This window comes from Polypterus senegalus, chromosome 12, assembly GCF_016835505.1.
Source record: "Polypterus senegalus isolate Bchr_013 chromosome 12, ASM1683550v1, whole genome shotgun sequence".
Classification (NCBI taxonomy): domain Eukaryota; kingdom Metazoa; phylum Chordata; class Cladistia; order Polypteriformes; family Polypteridae; genus Polypterus; species Polypterus senegalus.
Genome location: NC_053165.1, coordinates 140,089,589 through 140,105,574, shown reverse-complemented (window position 1 = coordinate 140,105,574; position 15,986 = coordinate 140,089,589). Strand labels below are relative to the sequence as shown.

At 37.6% G+C, this 15,986-nt stretch overlaps 1 protein-coding gene across 4 annotated transcripts in view; it reads left to right on the top strand.

Annotated features, from left to right (window-relative positions):
- The first annotated feature begins 8,236 nt into the window (after positions 1 to 8,236).
- Positions 8,237 to 15,986, top strand: part of LOC120541720 (phospholemman-like) — a 32,708-nt gene continuing 24,958 nt past the window's right edge. The window contains exons 1-2 of one of the 4 annotated variants that reach the window (XM_039773610.1): positions 8,237 to 8,483; positions 14,812 to 14,951. In XM_039773610.1, coding sequence (XP_039629544.1) covers positions 14,930 to 14,951 — 22 coding nt within the window. In that variant the 5' untranslated portion in view covers positions 8,237 to 8,483; positions 14,812 to 14,929. Of the gene's footprint in view, positions 8,484 to 8,752; positions 8,978 to 14,806; positions 14,952 to 15,986 lie in introns of all 4 variants that reach the window. The other 3 variants (XM_039773608.1, XM_039773612.1, XM_039773611.1) reach the window with 3 other exon arrangements.

The following is a 15,986-nucleotide window of genomic DNA, read 5'->3' as shown; positions in this document are numbered from 1 at the left end:
TGAGGTTCATTTAAACAGTATGTATAGGTAAAGGTGATTTTATGTAATAGACACCGTGCCACATCTATATGTTGCAGTCCATTGTATAATTTAAATAAACAAAATGCAAATTTTGCTTGTTGAAGAAGTAAGTCCACACCTACCTTTATCTATCCATCCATCCATTATCCAACCCGCTATATCCTAACTATAGGGTTACGGGGATCTGCTGGAGCCAATCCCAGCCAACACAGGGCCCAAGGCAGGAAACAAACTTCAGGCAGGGCACCAGCCCACCACAGGGCGTGCACAAACCCACACCCACACATCAAACACACACTAGGGACAATTTAGGATCGCCAATGCACCTAACCTGCATGTCTTTGGACTGTGGGAGGAAACTGGAGCACCCGGAGGAAACCCACGCAGACACGGGGAGAACATGCAAACTCCACGCAGGGAGGACCCGGGAAGCAAACCCAGGTCTCCTAACTGCGAGGCAGCAGCGCTACCCACTGCACCACCTTTCCGCCCCCCTACCTTTATCATTACCCACAAAACCAAAAACTATAATTAGGTGCACCAGGTCAGATGTAGATGATAAGAACATCATTACAGAGCATCTTGTCAGAACTTGTCCTCTTATTTAAACCTCAGACATTGAGTTTGGTTTGTTCTTTGTTGTTAAAATGTGTGTCATCTCCATGCCGAGATCGAAATAACTCTCTGAGTCCTTCAGAAAGAAAGCTATACATGCTTTACAGTTGGGAATGGATTTAAAAAGATCTCCAAACAATTGGAAACAAATCATTCCACTGTCTGGGAGAAAATCTACAAGTGGAGAAGATGTCAAATAACTGCCAGCTTGTCCAGGGCAAGGAACATTAAGGAAAATTCAACCTGAAAGCAGAAAGCAAGATGCTCGAAGAAGTCTCAAAGAACCCCTGAATTAGATAATGGGTCCTACAGGTAACATTTACCACAGTTGATGTCAAAGTGAATGAGTCTTCCATTAAAAAGGGGCTGTGCAGTTTAGATCTACCTGGGAGGTGTGCCAAGAGGAAACATTTGCTGTCCAGAAAGAACATCAGGCAAAGAATAAAGTTTACACATGAACACCTAGACAAAGACCAAGACTTCTGAAACACTGTGCTCTGGATTGACAAGGCATAGATAGAGTTATTTGGCAACAGTACCAGAATAAATGTTAGACAAAAACCAAAGACAGAATTTAACCCGAAGAACCTGATACCAACTGTAAAGCATAATGGTGGAAATGTTATGGTTTGGTGCAGCATGACAGCCCGGACAGCTGACCATCACAGAATCCATTTCAATGTCTTCAGTACAGGTGCTCAGAAGGTGCTTGAGGATAATGTGAGACCATCTGTCAGGAGATATACTAGTAAATCTGTTAAGGCCTGGCTGAAAAGAAAGAAATAGAGGATTCTGTAATTGCAAAGCGAAAACCCTACTTCAAATCCTGCTGAGATGCAGTGGAGGGATTTAAAAATTGGGTCTGCACACAAAATACCCATCAAACATTGCATTGGTGAAATAATTCTGTATGGAGAAGTGGGAAAAACAGAGACTGCTCGACAGATCTAGGAAATGTCAACTTGAGGGGGCAATAGCAACTTCCAAAGACTGAAATGGGTTATCTGTTAATTTTTCATTGAATAAGTTATTGCAATTTCATACAATTACAGTAAAAATAGTGTTTAAATGAAGATCAGCTCTTGACATATCCACATATGTTAAAACACGAAAAAAATATAATGGTGTGAATTAATATATTTACATCAGTATATGGCATTCTATACTTTGATCTTCTAATATTTCACATAAGTAAAAGTTATGAGGTAACATGCAATGTGGAAAGATGGGATCTAAAATGGCAAAATTCCCTTTCAATGGTTTTCCTTTGAAGATGAACAAGCTCTCTGTTGGAAGATTCTATTTTATGTCTTCAAATACTCTTTAAGATCCTGAGGGTTTCTTCCTTTACCCTTCCAGCTCTTCGAAATGTCTATTGTTGCTTTAGGGACCCTTTTTAAGGATACACCAGTGGCTGCAGTCTAGTCAGGGTCACAGTACCTTATTCATGCCAGCATCTCCTGTTTCAAAAGTGTTACTCATTGTTTTTCAATATTTGTAATTGTCTAGTACATGTTATTTATTTTAATTTTCATTATTCAAATTTAATGCTATTTGGGTGATGTCATCTTACTGCAATTTTCTGTTCTTGTTTTTTTCATGGGTGCTGCCATTTTGTGTATTTCTTTCAATTTTTTTTTTCAATTTCATTTTTGCTATTATAGAGCTGTTGCTCATAGTAATGGTATATATATCATTAGATCCCTGACATCATATTGACATTGATATAGATGGCTTTGTGTAATTTTTTAATGACTTGACTTTCACAATTAATAAAACAATATTCACCAAAAAATATAATACAAAACAGCAACAACATAAATTACCAAAAATACAAATGCAAAAAGGTTTGAGGAAAAAGAACAGCAATTTATGATAAGGTATTGAGAGGCGAAGCAGACTGCCTACAAAAAAATAGTATCCACCTGGTCATACATTTGCATTGATCATTTAAATTGTAAGAAGACACTATATAGCGCCTGCCCCGACACAGATTGGACACTGGAGGCATGTGTAAAATAACCAGACTTTTATTTATCTTCAGCTGAAGGGCACGTCTTCCTCGTAATCCCTCAAGCCACAACACAGTCCCAAGTACTATTACTCCCCAGTAAAGCACTTTCTTCCCCTTGGCACCACCACTCCTCTTCTTCAAGAAACCTTGTCCTCCTCCACCCGACTCTGGTCGATGAGTGGTGGTTGCTGGCTCCCTTTTATAGGTCACCTGGAAGTGTGTCCCGGTGTTTGATCACCAAGATCCAGCGGCACTTCCAGGTGTGACGAATCTGTTGCCCACACAGGCTCAGGAGTCCCAAACACAGCTACCCCTGCGGGACCCAACAGGGCTGCACCCAACTCCAATTCCCAGGGAGCCCTGTGGGAAACTGAGGCACTACTCCAGCCCAGGGAGGCGGCCATCTAGCGTCCAGGGGGAGGAATTGCACTGTCCAGGGCTGATCCCCCTGAATGTAGTGTGCAGGGGCATCCCGGCTGGGCACGGACGCCAGCCGGCTGCCACAAAATCTATATTTTTCTTTTTATTTGGATCAAATGGTTATTTTGAGGTTAAAACCTTTAGAATCATAGGTGACATCTGTTTTTCAGGAAGTACAGTATATCACATTGTTAAAGATGTATTGGTCATTCATAAATATTGCAAGAAAGTCAGTTTACCAGTTCAATCTATTGATTTGTTGTCTCTGGAGAGTGTCAGTAATTTAATCATTAAAGGTAATTCTTAACACATCCACAAAGCTAATTAACTTGTGGAGTTATTTTAATCTTCTGTGAACATTAATATCTATTTATCTGAAAAGTGTGGTAAAAAACTAAATAGTAAATAGTTATCTGTTCTAAGTCTTCTACTGTTATATTTTGTACTGTGTTAACTATTGTCCTCAAAGGTATTATATAATAGGGGATGCAGCCTCACACCCTCCCCCTATTATTTGTATGTAGAATTTTTGTAGGAATTTTTTTGTTTATTTTAGGGTATGTTGGCAGCGTGTTGGGAAAACAGTTAGAACCACTGCTTCTAGCCTAAGGAGACTGGGCTTGAATCTCGGTTTGGTCACTATTGTTGGGAGTTTTGGACATTCTGTTTCCCCAGTGAATCTAGATTTTCTTCCTTGAGACAAAACCATACACATTAAGTTCATTTGGAATTGCAGATTACACCTGCAGTTCTATCTAAAGTTTTTCCTAACTCCTGTTAAGTGCTTCTTGAATAGGACTCTGAGCTCTGGAGCATTGGTGCTACCTACTGTGCCAACATGCCTCCCCATCTTAGCATGTTTATCACTTTTACTCAGTGTCTGATTATTAAAATATTATCCCCCCATTTCATTTTTTACAAGAGAGAGTACAGTGGCATGAAAAATACTGTTTCGATTAACAATAAGCTTAATGATATAAGGAACTTGGACTAGAACTTTATTGTGAGGCAACACAGTTTCTCTTGGTGTGACATTAAACAACACAACATACAATATATGACGACATTACAACAATGTATACATAAGCGGTTGAGTATATATTACACAAAACACAAATATATAAAACAATATAGTAATGTAGAATTGCACTTATGTCCAGTAATAAATCAAGTCTATAAAATAGGCATAACTCAGGTTGAACAGAGGAGTTTCAAATTCAGCAAAAGACAGAGATGAATCAGAGGCTGTGTTTAACCAGAGTGACTGTAGTAGGAAAGGAAATGTTTTTATGTTTACTGGTTCTTTCCTTTAGTGACATTTAGTAACATTTTCTCAATGGTAAAACTGAAAGAGATGGTTGCCTGGGCGAGTGAATTCTTTGATGATATTTCTGACATGTTTTATAACCCATGATGTACACAGGACCACCATGGAGTCTAGTTTCATGCCTGCACTCTTATCTGCTGTCTGAATAACTGAATGTCTGTTATGGAGGAAATGAGGAATATAATAATAAAATTAATTCTCTTTATTTGCCATGTACAATTTCTTTGATTTGGAAATTTGTCATTTTTAGCATACCCCAAATAAGTCTCCAGACGCACACAGGAAGGGAGATAGAGGCTTAGGGTAAGAGTGCAGGGTCAGTTATTTGTACAACATTTTAAATGCATTTAAACAAACAACAAAATAGGCCTGGTCAAGTTCTTTATTTCTCATAAAAACTGAAACATTGAAACAGTAATACAGTGGAAAAATTAGGAAGTCATTGATTAGTAATACCAATATGTCTACAGTTGTTATTGCATTTAATGAAGATCAACAGTTAATTGGACATACTGATAATGTGATGCTATAGACAGAAGAATGTTAGTATTGTTCAGCATTAGGTAAAATTAATTTTCCTGGTTTTCCATAGCAGAACTTATCTCAGTCCTGTTGTAATGTAGAAGGTTTAGTGGGATTCTTCCATTTCAGCAAAATAAGATTGGGAGCATGCAGCATAAGGAAAGCCCTCACACTACACTGTTCATTGAGGAAGAATTTGAAGAGAACTATAAGATGCCAATTGTTGATCCCAGTGGTGCTCAACAAAGAGAACAAAACGTTAGATTATTAAAGATGGCACTGTAACCTCGGAGTAGTTGTTTCAAATGCTGACTGGACCATTGTCGTTGTGCAGCCAGCACAGCCTGAGTGTCAATGTGGCTTTTCCCAGGATACTACAATTTACTACCACATTCCAAAAACACATAAAAAAATAAGTGAATGAAAAACGAGCAGGATAGGGTTTATGAAGCGACACAACTAGAAAATATGACAAAGAAAGCAGGCATTTGGCAGAATCTCTTCCAAGGAGGATTTAATCCTAAAACAGAAGAAGTGTGTAAAATTATATAGCCTCTGTTTGGGTAAATAGACTGCATTCTTCCAAGGGAATAGTTCCACTTGCTGTCTGAAAATATAATTATAAGGATCTGTTTTCACTACTGCTTTAGAATGCCGAAGGGTGTGTTGACATGAAAAACATTTTTATAAATTGAACATAACTCCTTTATCATTGGGACTGGATTGCAACAGTCTCTATAACAGACAAAGAAGTAAAGATAAGCAGCAAAGTTATGATGTTGCATAAAAAGTCTCTGACTTACTTGTAATGAAATAAATGTGTGTGCAATAGTTTTATTAATAAAAAGTAAGCATGATACAATAAATAAGCATCCAAATGTAAAACAAAAACATTTTGCTAAGCCTCTCGAGAGGACTATCACCACATCATTAACATCCAGTTATCCGCATGTTTCTGATTATTATAGCCATTAATGAAATAGTGTTGGGGCATCGTTGTCACATTGAACATAACATTTATTTTGTCATTCTTGATTCAGCGTCTCTGCGTTGGGCTGACGTCCTGCCCGGGATTTGTTTCCTGCCTTGTGCCCTGTGTTGGCTGGGATTGGCTCCAGCAGACCCTGTGTTAGGATATAGCGGGTTGGATAATGGATGGATGGATGGATGATTCAGTGTCTGAAAAAAAGAAAATACTCTTCCTCATAGTCATGAAGACTGTGAACATAGAAATAAGTTTGAAAAAGTTGCCCTAATTCCTTTGCCAATTAAAAGTAATCTCGATGTTGATTTCTTCTGTAGAGCTCCTCCCAGAATTGAAACTGAATTAACTCATTTACCGTATGTTGTGCTTTCAAGCAGAGCAGTGTGAATTGGTTCAACTTAATTGGAACTCGGTGAAGGAGTATATAAAAAAGTTATACAATCATGTTATTTTTGCTTTGTGCTAACTTCATTCTGCTGCTCTAGATTTCTTACTTCTAATAATAATCCTTATTTTAGCATTCTGACAGACCTTTAGGGTGGAAATACAGTCATCTGAGAAGACTGAGAAAAAGTATTGAATAAGACAGCTCTATGTAAAATGAATAATTCCCATATTTTCCATATTGCTTCGATGGGAGAATGTAGATTTTAAATAATTCAGTAATATGAGGACTAGAGGATATAGATCAGTGTCAAAGTTAATGTCATGTTTTAGAATGGAGCAGATCTTACATTCAAGCCCTCTGAGTATATCATTAATAATACTGTCTTGACATGACTTTAGGCAGCTTCTAACCAGATGCAGGAGGTGCAAACATCATGCAATATTAAGAAAACAATCTTTTCTCCCATATATCTCTCTTTTGGTCCACGAGAACTAGCTTAACTAATATCATCAGGACGGACAGGACACATTGTTTCTGGAGGGGCAGTTGCTGGGAAAGGTGAACAGATTGAGCGGGCAGGGGGATCAAAATGAGGGTTGTAATGGCGTGGGGCGGGGGAGTCAAGAGAACTTCAGGAAGGGGAAGCATTGGGATTAAATTATTAGTGTAGTGGAAAGGGATCAGTTCAGGGTTGGATATATTATGGAAGCTGATGAGGGGTGATGAGGCACACGTGTATGACAGACTGAATAAATGAACAGGCTGTTTGACAAAAGAAAAATAATTGATGAGATAATTCAATAGGTGAGCTAGTACTTGATGTCACCCAATTTAATATAACATAAACCATCAGACTAATGCTGTCTAAGCAATTCAATTCATCTGAACTTTCAAATATCACACAATGTAAAAACTGTAAAGGGGATGGATAGCTAGTTTAAGGATTAGTGTAATGTAGTTGAATTCCATTTCACACTGCTTGGTAATACTTGAGCCCATCCCATTAATTTTTCACATTTACAAAGTATTACAGCAACATGTCAACTCTATACATATCCCCTCAATGGAATCCCATTTAACATTCTTTTAAACACAGACAAAACACATTACACAATAATTGTTCCAAATTGGAAATAAAAAAATCAAGTCAGAGCCTTCTGTAAAAGAGCAAATTAAAAAAAAGAAGAAGACTAAAAAAGCATAAACTAGGGAACGGTTGGCACAGTGTTTGACCAGGAACAGTACTGAAGTCTTTGTAGTTAGAAGGAAGCAAATCCTGACACTGCATCAATGTCTCACCCTGAAGCATTTCTTCAAGGTTTGTTTAATGCAGTTCCTTTCACAAAAACCTTACCTTTATGCGAATCACAAAAGCATCAAGATCTTTATTTTAATCTTTTCACACATGAAATTTCTTTTCTTTGTCATCAAAATTGATGTATTTTGATATAAGCATTTTTTTTAAATCTTTAAAAGCAGTATTCGAGTCTTACAATAACAACAACAATGTATTTCTTGTATAGTCCAAAACCACACAACAAAGGCCTCAATGGGCTGTAACAGGCCCTGTTTTTGGCAAACTAGTCTTGACCCTCTAAGTGCAGAACATGCGGGCCATGTGTACGTCTGAATGATCTCTAAATTAAACATATAGTCGCATTCGTACTGTGACACTGTAAACATTAGGGTACTATGATATTTAAGGGTTTCAGGTTGCAGATTTTAAGCCGCGAGTCTGTTCTGGACTGCAGTTCATTTCTCCGCTCTCGCGTCGTTTCTATTTATATGGCACAATGCTGGGAATGCACTGAAGGTTACAGACCCCTTTGCACTTTCGAAAAGGCGGTAAAAAAGAAAGACGCATTTGTTCACGAGAGCTTTTCTCGACCCCTCCTTCTTTTCCTGCTAGCCTAGTCCAGCAGCTCCCACCCACCCTAAACTTAAACTTGGATCTACTCCATCGCGACTGCGTTACAGCACAGCTGTCAGACAGCTTCTCCTGGGCCCGTGCGCGGCGCGCTCGCACTCGCACTCGCACTCGCAGTCCCAGTCACGCGCGCAGCTCGCGGAGACGAGACGACGAGTCTACGAGCGTTTAACGGTGCACGGTTACAGTAAACAGCCTGAAAGTTTGTATGCAACAGGCCCTGTCTCAGGGAAGTTTGTTTCATTAGAAGAAAACGAGAAATTGGTAAGAATACCTAATTTCACCATTGCTTAGATTTTATTATTATTTTTTAAATTATTATTATTATTCTTTTTTAACTTCTGAAGAGGTCACTGGCTGCAAGGGTCTGTTTGCTAGACTGTAGAAGCTGATAAAACGCGACCTCGAGTTACTTCAGTGTGCCGAATGTAGTTTATGCTGAAAAATACCTATGAAATGCCAGGATTTAAAGTAAACATGAAAAGTAGAAAGAACAAAAAAAATGTTAAGAAACTGATAACATTTTTGCACAGTAGACAAAAGTAAAGAAGGAAGATTTATACATGGGGGACGCGGCAGTGATTCTGGAAGTTGCCTGCCGCCCTTTCAAGTCTTATCTAATGGCACCACCCCCACCACCACGTCCAAGGCTTTTCATAACTTGCTTCTACTGCAGTTAGGATAGGCTCTGGAGCCCGGGGACTCTGAACTGGATCCAGCAGGTCTGAAAAAACAGTATGTTGTTAACCTCCCACACAGTAAGTAGAACTGCACAACTCGCATCTATTTATCAATCATATAGTGCTCTTCAGTTCTATCTATCTATCTATCTATCTATCTATCTATCTATCTATCTATCATGCCAAAACTGATAAATCAGATCTTTATATATATATATATATATATATATATATATATATATATATATATATATATATATATATATATATATATATATATAATATCCATTTGATTAGCCTACATTTTCCATTTTAATATTGTAAAAAGCTGCTGTCAGTCCAGCTAGCATGGAGTGCAAAGCCAGTTCACTAGTCCAACACATGGCACCCTCATGCAAACAGTTTGTTTAAGGGTTACCAGTTACCATAGCATTTCTTTGGGAAAGTGAAAAGTGGAATGCCTGAAGAAAACTTTGTGCTGTTTTGCTACTCAACAACATTACTGTTTTGACAATTGTTTTTATAGTACGTGATCTTTAATAACTTTAGTAACTCTTACATATATTTTTAAATTTAGGTTTAGTAAGTATAGAATCAACAACTTTGTTTCTTGTAAACTTTTGGCAGCACCTCTAGACAAGAATAATAACATGCTGACCAAACTAGTTGCTGTTTGTGAGGTTAGTTAAATACACTGTTCCAACTTAAATAGGAAAGTTTACAAAAAGGCTTAGTAAATATTAAGCAATTTATTTCAGTTAGAACAACTTAAATGTGTTCTTAAATATAATGTGAATTGCTGGTATTCTATGGTAACCTAGTAATAATTACAGTATATATCAAAACCCTCTGCAGCCTGTTAAGTGTTTTTGAACTCATTCAAGGAAATTGTAGTGTTACCTTTTTTAAAAACACACACGTCAGGTGTAGGTGCTGAGAGGTGCAATAAAATATTATTTGTTTCATTCTAAGATACTAAAGTGCTTCAAATGATACGGATTGTAAGTGACAAAAGTAATTTGTTTTGTTATCTTTCTTTATCTTTAATGGCTGATAAAAGAAATGCTAGGTTCTGTGTAATATATTGGTATTATTTTAAACACTGCTATTTAATTAAGAAAGACTTGACTGTGTTATTTGTAACACACACAATTATTAAATGGAATATAATATAACAGCATCAACAGCAACAAAGGGTTTAACTGCAGTCATTTGAGTTTTCCCAGGTTATTTGTCTGCTAGGATATTAACTGCTTCATATTCTGTGGTTTATGGCATCCTTAATGGTAAGGCCACATCTTCACTACTTCCCTTTGCCCACCTAATCATTTTCATACGAGTGTGTTGCAGTATGTCAGTATATATAAACAGTGATCTGCATGGTTAGTAATAAGACTTAATTCATATTTATGCAATAGGTAACATACTATTTGATTAAAATGCTTCATATTGCCATATCATTTCACATATTTGCATTTCAGTAAAGAAAGAAGCGCTTAAAGGACTAGGCTGACAAATTGCTATCTGCGAAATACTGCATTAACTCCTAGCAGTGTCAATGTTAAAATAGATTTTTTATTCTCTACTCATTTACAAAGTGTCTAGTATTGAAATCTCTAGCATAGTGTAATAAGGAATTTTGAGTGGTAGCATTAGTGTTTCTTTATGCTACTTTTATACCTTTTGTGTGGCCAGAAAATATGCTAGTTTTTCTTCAAAGAGCCTGAATGTCCAAAATATTTAATTTAGAGCTGTTCACTGCATTTACTTTACTGCTTGAAATCATTTTTACATGAGTCTGCCTCTTTGAACCCTGATGTCTCTTTTGCCAGTCAAACATCACAAGTAATTCTTTGAATATGTTTGCAGCATGCCATTAAGTCTTACCTTTTTATATTTCTTTTGCTATGCTAATTTTATCTTTACTATATTTCACACTAAGTTGTCTTGCTTCACCAAAGTTTTCATTTAGTCAGCTTCTCATCCTTCTCCCTATCTTCCCTCCAGAGGATGCTCTTTTGTTTAGCACAGTAGCTGCAGAGGCATCTCTAGCCTCTCTCTGGAAATTTGATGTGTCTTTTCTACATCTTGGCAATCTTCATTTTTCAACCTTACTCTTGTTGAAAACTCAGTGGTGTATATTGCAAAATGCGTATATTGCAACGCAGCATGCTGTGGTGCAACTATTGTGGTGGAAGTCATTGTGCTCTCTCTTTCTACCTACATTTTATCCATATAGGATCTGTCCAGGTTACATTTCCCTCCTTGGTTTTGTATTTGAATTTATTTATTTCCTCCTGTTCATCTCGGCATATTTTTGTGGTTGGTATAGAGTCCTGGGCAAGGTTATTGTCACTGTTAATATTTATCATTGCTTCTTTTGACTATTTTTTTATTTTATGAGAAAACTGTGTTATTTTTTTGCTCATTTTTACTAATAAAATTTCAATAAACACTTTATCTCAAAAAGAAAATAAGCAAATGTATAGAGTGCCATATAATGGTGTAAAAAATGGAAGGAGAAAAAACATCCAGTCTCTGTATGTTAAGTGCTTGTATGTTCTTGCTATTAGTTTTCCCCAGGTACTCCAGTTTCCTACCATGTCAAGTTTATTGGCACTGCACACTAACTCGATGTGTCTGAGAATGCTTTGTGCCTGTGTATCTTGAAGTTTACTGATGGCCAGCCCAGTGTTAACACTTGAGCTGTCAGAATAGATTCTGGCTTCAATTAAACCTTATATGGAACACATCTGAAAAAGTAATCAAAGGCAAAGGCCGATACTGGAAGACCAGTCCATTGCAGGGTTGTTGTGGGAAAACAGAGAAATTTATACACAGGCGATCACATTGGTTGGAACTGAATCAGGATCTCTGGAGCTGTAAAGCAGCAGCGCCAACCCAAAAGCCAGCATGCCATCTGGATTAATAGGTGCATGGATAAATGTGAAAGAAATCTTTGGACATGTAGAAAGTCCTCATGTTTTTGTCAGTCGCCCTTCCAAAGTAAGCTGTTTTTGAAAATAATTAGTACTGATTTGTGATGGTGTTATAAACATTCTTAACTTTAACTTTCATAAGGACCTGAGAAAAAAAACTCTTCTGAAGATAACATTTCTGTTCTTTTTCTAAATTTGATTATTTTGTAACAAGGTTGTGGAGAGCTGGAAACTATATGTGCTTGGGAGAGCCAAACTGGCAAAAACACTAGCATCTTACAGTGCTTACCTACGGAGACAAAAACCTGCATTCATACTGGGTCAGTTTATAGGTGTTGGTTATCTTAACATGAGAGGTAAAGCTGGACTACCCACAGAAAACACATGTAAACAGCACATGCAAATGCTATGCAAACGGTGCACAGATCCCTGGAATGGTAACAAAGCAGTGCTGGTGTTGTGCTGCTGTGCAGCTTCTTTCTTTAGTGACAGTCAAAAGATGGTGCTGTAGTCTGCTTGCAACTGGGGAGAACAAAGGATCATTTACATAAAAGTCAGCAGAAAAGAATCTGACACTTGTTACTAGTCAGTGCTGTTTAATCTTTAATGTCTAACTTTGCAAACACCAATGTAGAATCATTCTTTTTTAACTTGCCCTAAATCCATTATTTAAAATAATTGTCTTATTAGGTCTCTTTTCACTTACTCACTTAAAGTATTTCAAAGTAGTTAAAGTACTAGGGTGTTGTACCGTTTGTTAGCCATTATGAATGTAGTGAGAAGTCAAGCAAAATGACACCTTTTATTGGCTAACTAAAAAGATTACAATATGGGGGCCCTGAGTTGCCTCAAAAGCTTGCATATTGCAATCTTTTTAGTTAGCCAATAAATGTGTCATTTTGCTTGACTTCTCACTAAAGTAGTTATGCAATAATTTCCAAATGCTTGATATACTGTAATTGTTACTACTTCACTATACCCTACACTTTACACCAATTCAGTATATCATAACTACAATTCTTATGACTATTAGGTTTCCTCCACTTTTAATTTTTTTATTCTGATTTTTCAGTCATTTACACTCCCTAAATCTTATTCCCTTCAGTTTTTTATAAACTGTCATCAATAGGTCTAGTGGCTAATCCTTTACTGTTAATCTCTTACTCACTCTTCCTTGGTTTTTCTTCTTTCTTTATAATAATATAACATGTGGTACAGTGGTTCCCCTTAAAAAGGCCCTTGGCAGTTTGGTGGTGCAGTGCACCAGGTATGCCTCTCCTCCAGCTTACTAACTGTAAGTTGTGCTCTGCCAGTAGATAGTAGCAGTGAAGTAGCACTGAATCAAGTACATTCTTTCCTCCATTTGAAGAGGATTCCCAGATGATGAGGAAAGAAGGGGGCAGTGATGAACCATTTTTTGAATACACGATCAATGGAACAAATCTAACATCTGAACCACTGTAGTAAACTGTCTCTGTGAAAGTTTCCACATCATTTTGTGTGATGGTTAAGCAGAAAACCACAGTCACTGTTGATTTTCTGCTCCATCTGCAGTATAGACAATTAACCATTAGCTCATTACTTTTGTCATTTTTTATTTACTTTTCTGTGATATTTTTATTGAAGTTGAATGGAAAAAGGAACAACAGTCATAAAAAGGGTCTTAAACAGATATCAACATTAATATCAAGCAATAACACCCCCTTCATGACACTCACTCCATACCCATCCCACCCATGTATAGATAGATAAAGCGAGACTCAGTGCAGAAGGAAGAAATGGAAACGGTAAGAATTAAGGATCAAAAGTAAGACTAGGAACATGATGAAGACCAGTGGTCAACCAGCCCCACAACAAACACACAGCACTTTACCTTTCATCTATACTGGGAACAATGAACCGTTGATACACTCTGCTTAAAGGTCAAGTTAGAAGATAAGACTAGTTTAAAGAAATACAGAGAGAATCATGAGATGTCCAGCAAGAAGCCACAGCATTAATAGTACTGTTACTTTGCTACTTAACATAGTACTGCTCCAGTTCAGTCTGACCAGTAAACAGCAGACTTAAACATGCAGGATAATGTGACACACATAACGCAGAGACACCTGTTGTCTCTCATATAATATAATCTGTGGATGCATACTGTAGCTAAAGGCGCCTCAATTCTGATTTTTGACATTGTCACAAGAATGGACAGGAGACAAAAAATGGTTTGGGGTAGCCACCCATATATTATGCCCTTGCTGCAGAAGGGTTAATTTTTGGAAGAGTTGTATCTGGCCCAGTGTCAAAAACAGAACTGATGACATGTGGCAAAGATGGTGGCTTTAAAGGTCTGCGCAGGAAGTGACTTCATCACAGGCAGCAGAACCGGAAGTGAGGTCATTACGGGTGCCTGGAAGTGGCATCATCGTGGGCACTAAAATAAGAAGTGGTGTCATCATGGGTGCCAGAACTCTGTGGAATTTCCCATGAATGGTCTGCATAATAGTCAGAGAAAAAGTCAGTGCACCTTGCCACCCCTTGGTCAGACATGGAATTGTCACTATTCAAGCCCTTTAGCTGCCTCCCATGCTTATCATATTTGACAACATACATCTAGTTTTTTTGTTTGAGGATGCTAAATTGACCCTAGGGTGTGTGTGTGTGTGTGTTTGTTTTAACCCTATGATGGATTAGTGTCCTTTTCAGGGATTGTTCCTACCTAGAGCCCTGTGCATGCTGGGTTAGGCTCCAGCCCCCTGTGACTTTGTTCAGGATGTTAAAAAATGGAATGGTATGGTACTATTCCACTTTATTTTGCAAGAAACCCCAATCTAATAATAAAAGTTAACATTAGGTGTAATAATGCTGAGTGTGTCCCACATGTGAATAAGTAATAAACAAATTCATAGACAGATGTGAAATGCAGTTACAGATCCCCATAAATACGAACAGCTTTCTGACTACTTTTTGTTGTTTTCAGTGCAGATGTCTTCAAATTTGGGTGCTTGTGATGGCAAGGAAGGGAAACAGGACATGAAAAAATTGTGGCTGTTTGCATGAGTGCAATTATCACTGTCAGCTCAGTACCTAGAGTCAAAGAGGCATGAGGAGAGGAGCCAGGACAGGTGAGAGTGAGATGTGGAGGAGTTTGTTGACAATTCAGAATGTCAAATGGGTTATTCAATTACCTGCTTGAGGCACACCATTTTTGTCAGAAAACATGTACTGACTGTACTCAGTTGGTTGGTGACAAACACAACAAATGATTATTAATCTGATCACCTTAGTTTCTTTCCTTTTGCATGCTGGGTCTGTACTATAAGTAATATTGTTTTTTTAAGGCAGCAGTATGATTAAGGTTGCAAAAATAATGAGGTAGAATGGAGTCAATTTTTAGTAATATCACTTCAAGTGCTCAACCACTGGTCACATTCGCAACATTCACATAACATATGTCTGAACTGGATTTAGTACCATGTAAGAAAGTAGTATAAATCTGATCTGAAAACTTCTGATACTTTTTTGCGGTTCACACTTCTCTAAAATAATTGCATGTGTCAAATTTGAGTGAAACATGAGCATGGCCTGTGTGTATCCAAATACTGAATGAAGTTTTTCAATTGCAGAGATACCAGAAACCTTTTATACCATATAAAATTTAGACTAGAGCACACTTGATAGTCCACCAAAGGGCACATGGATGCACTTTGTCGGGGGTAAATATTTAGACTAAATGTACATGAGAGACAGGAGCCTTATTTAGAGTTTTTCAAAACAGAATTTTGGAAGCATAAACATGGATGAAAAAGAACACAAACACATTCACAAATGACTTTTCCTTTTTTTTAACCTGGACATATAAATCAAGGTGGGACTCAAACAAAGTGCTGGACAACAAGGTAAAACAGCCATTTTAGGTGTCCATTTCTCCGTACGCATTCTGACAGTCTGTTGTGGAAATTCTGCCTAACATAACTTGTCAAGAGGAATGCCAGCGATTTCCTCTCAAATTCTACTTTTTAGTTCAGCAATGGTTGCAGGATGTGTGCGGTGCACATGGCTTTTAAGATGTCCCCAAAAAAAAAAAAAATCACAAACAGTGAGATCTGGGGATCTCAGAGGCCATGGAATGTCACTGTTACGTGAAATGATGTGCCTTC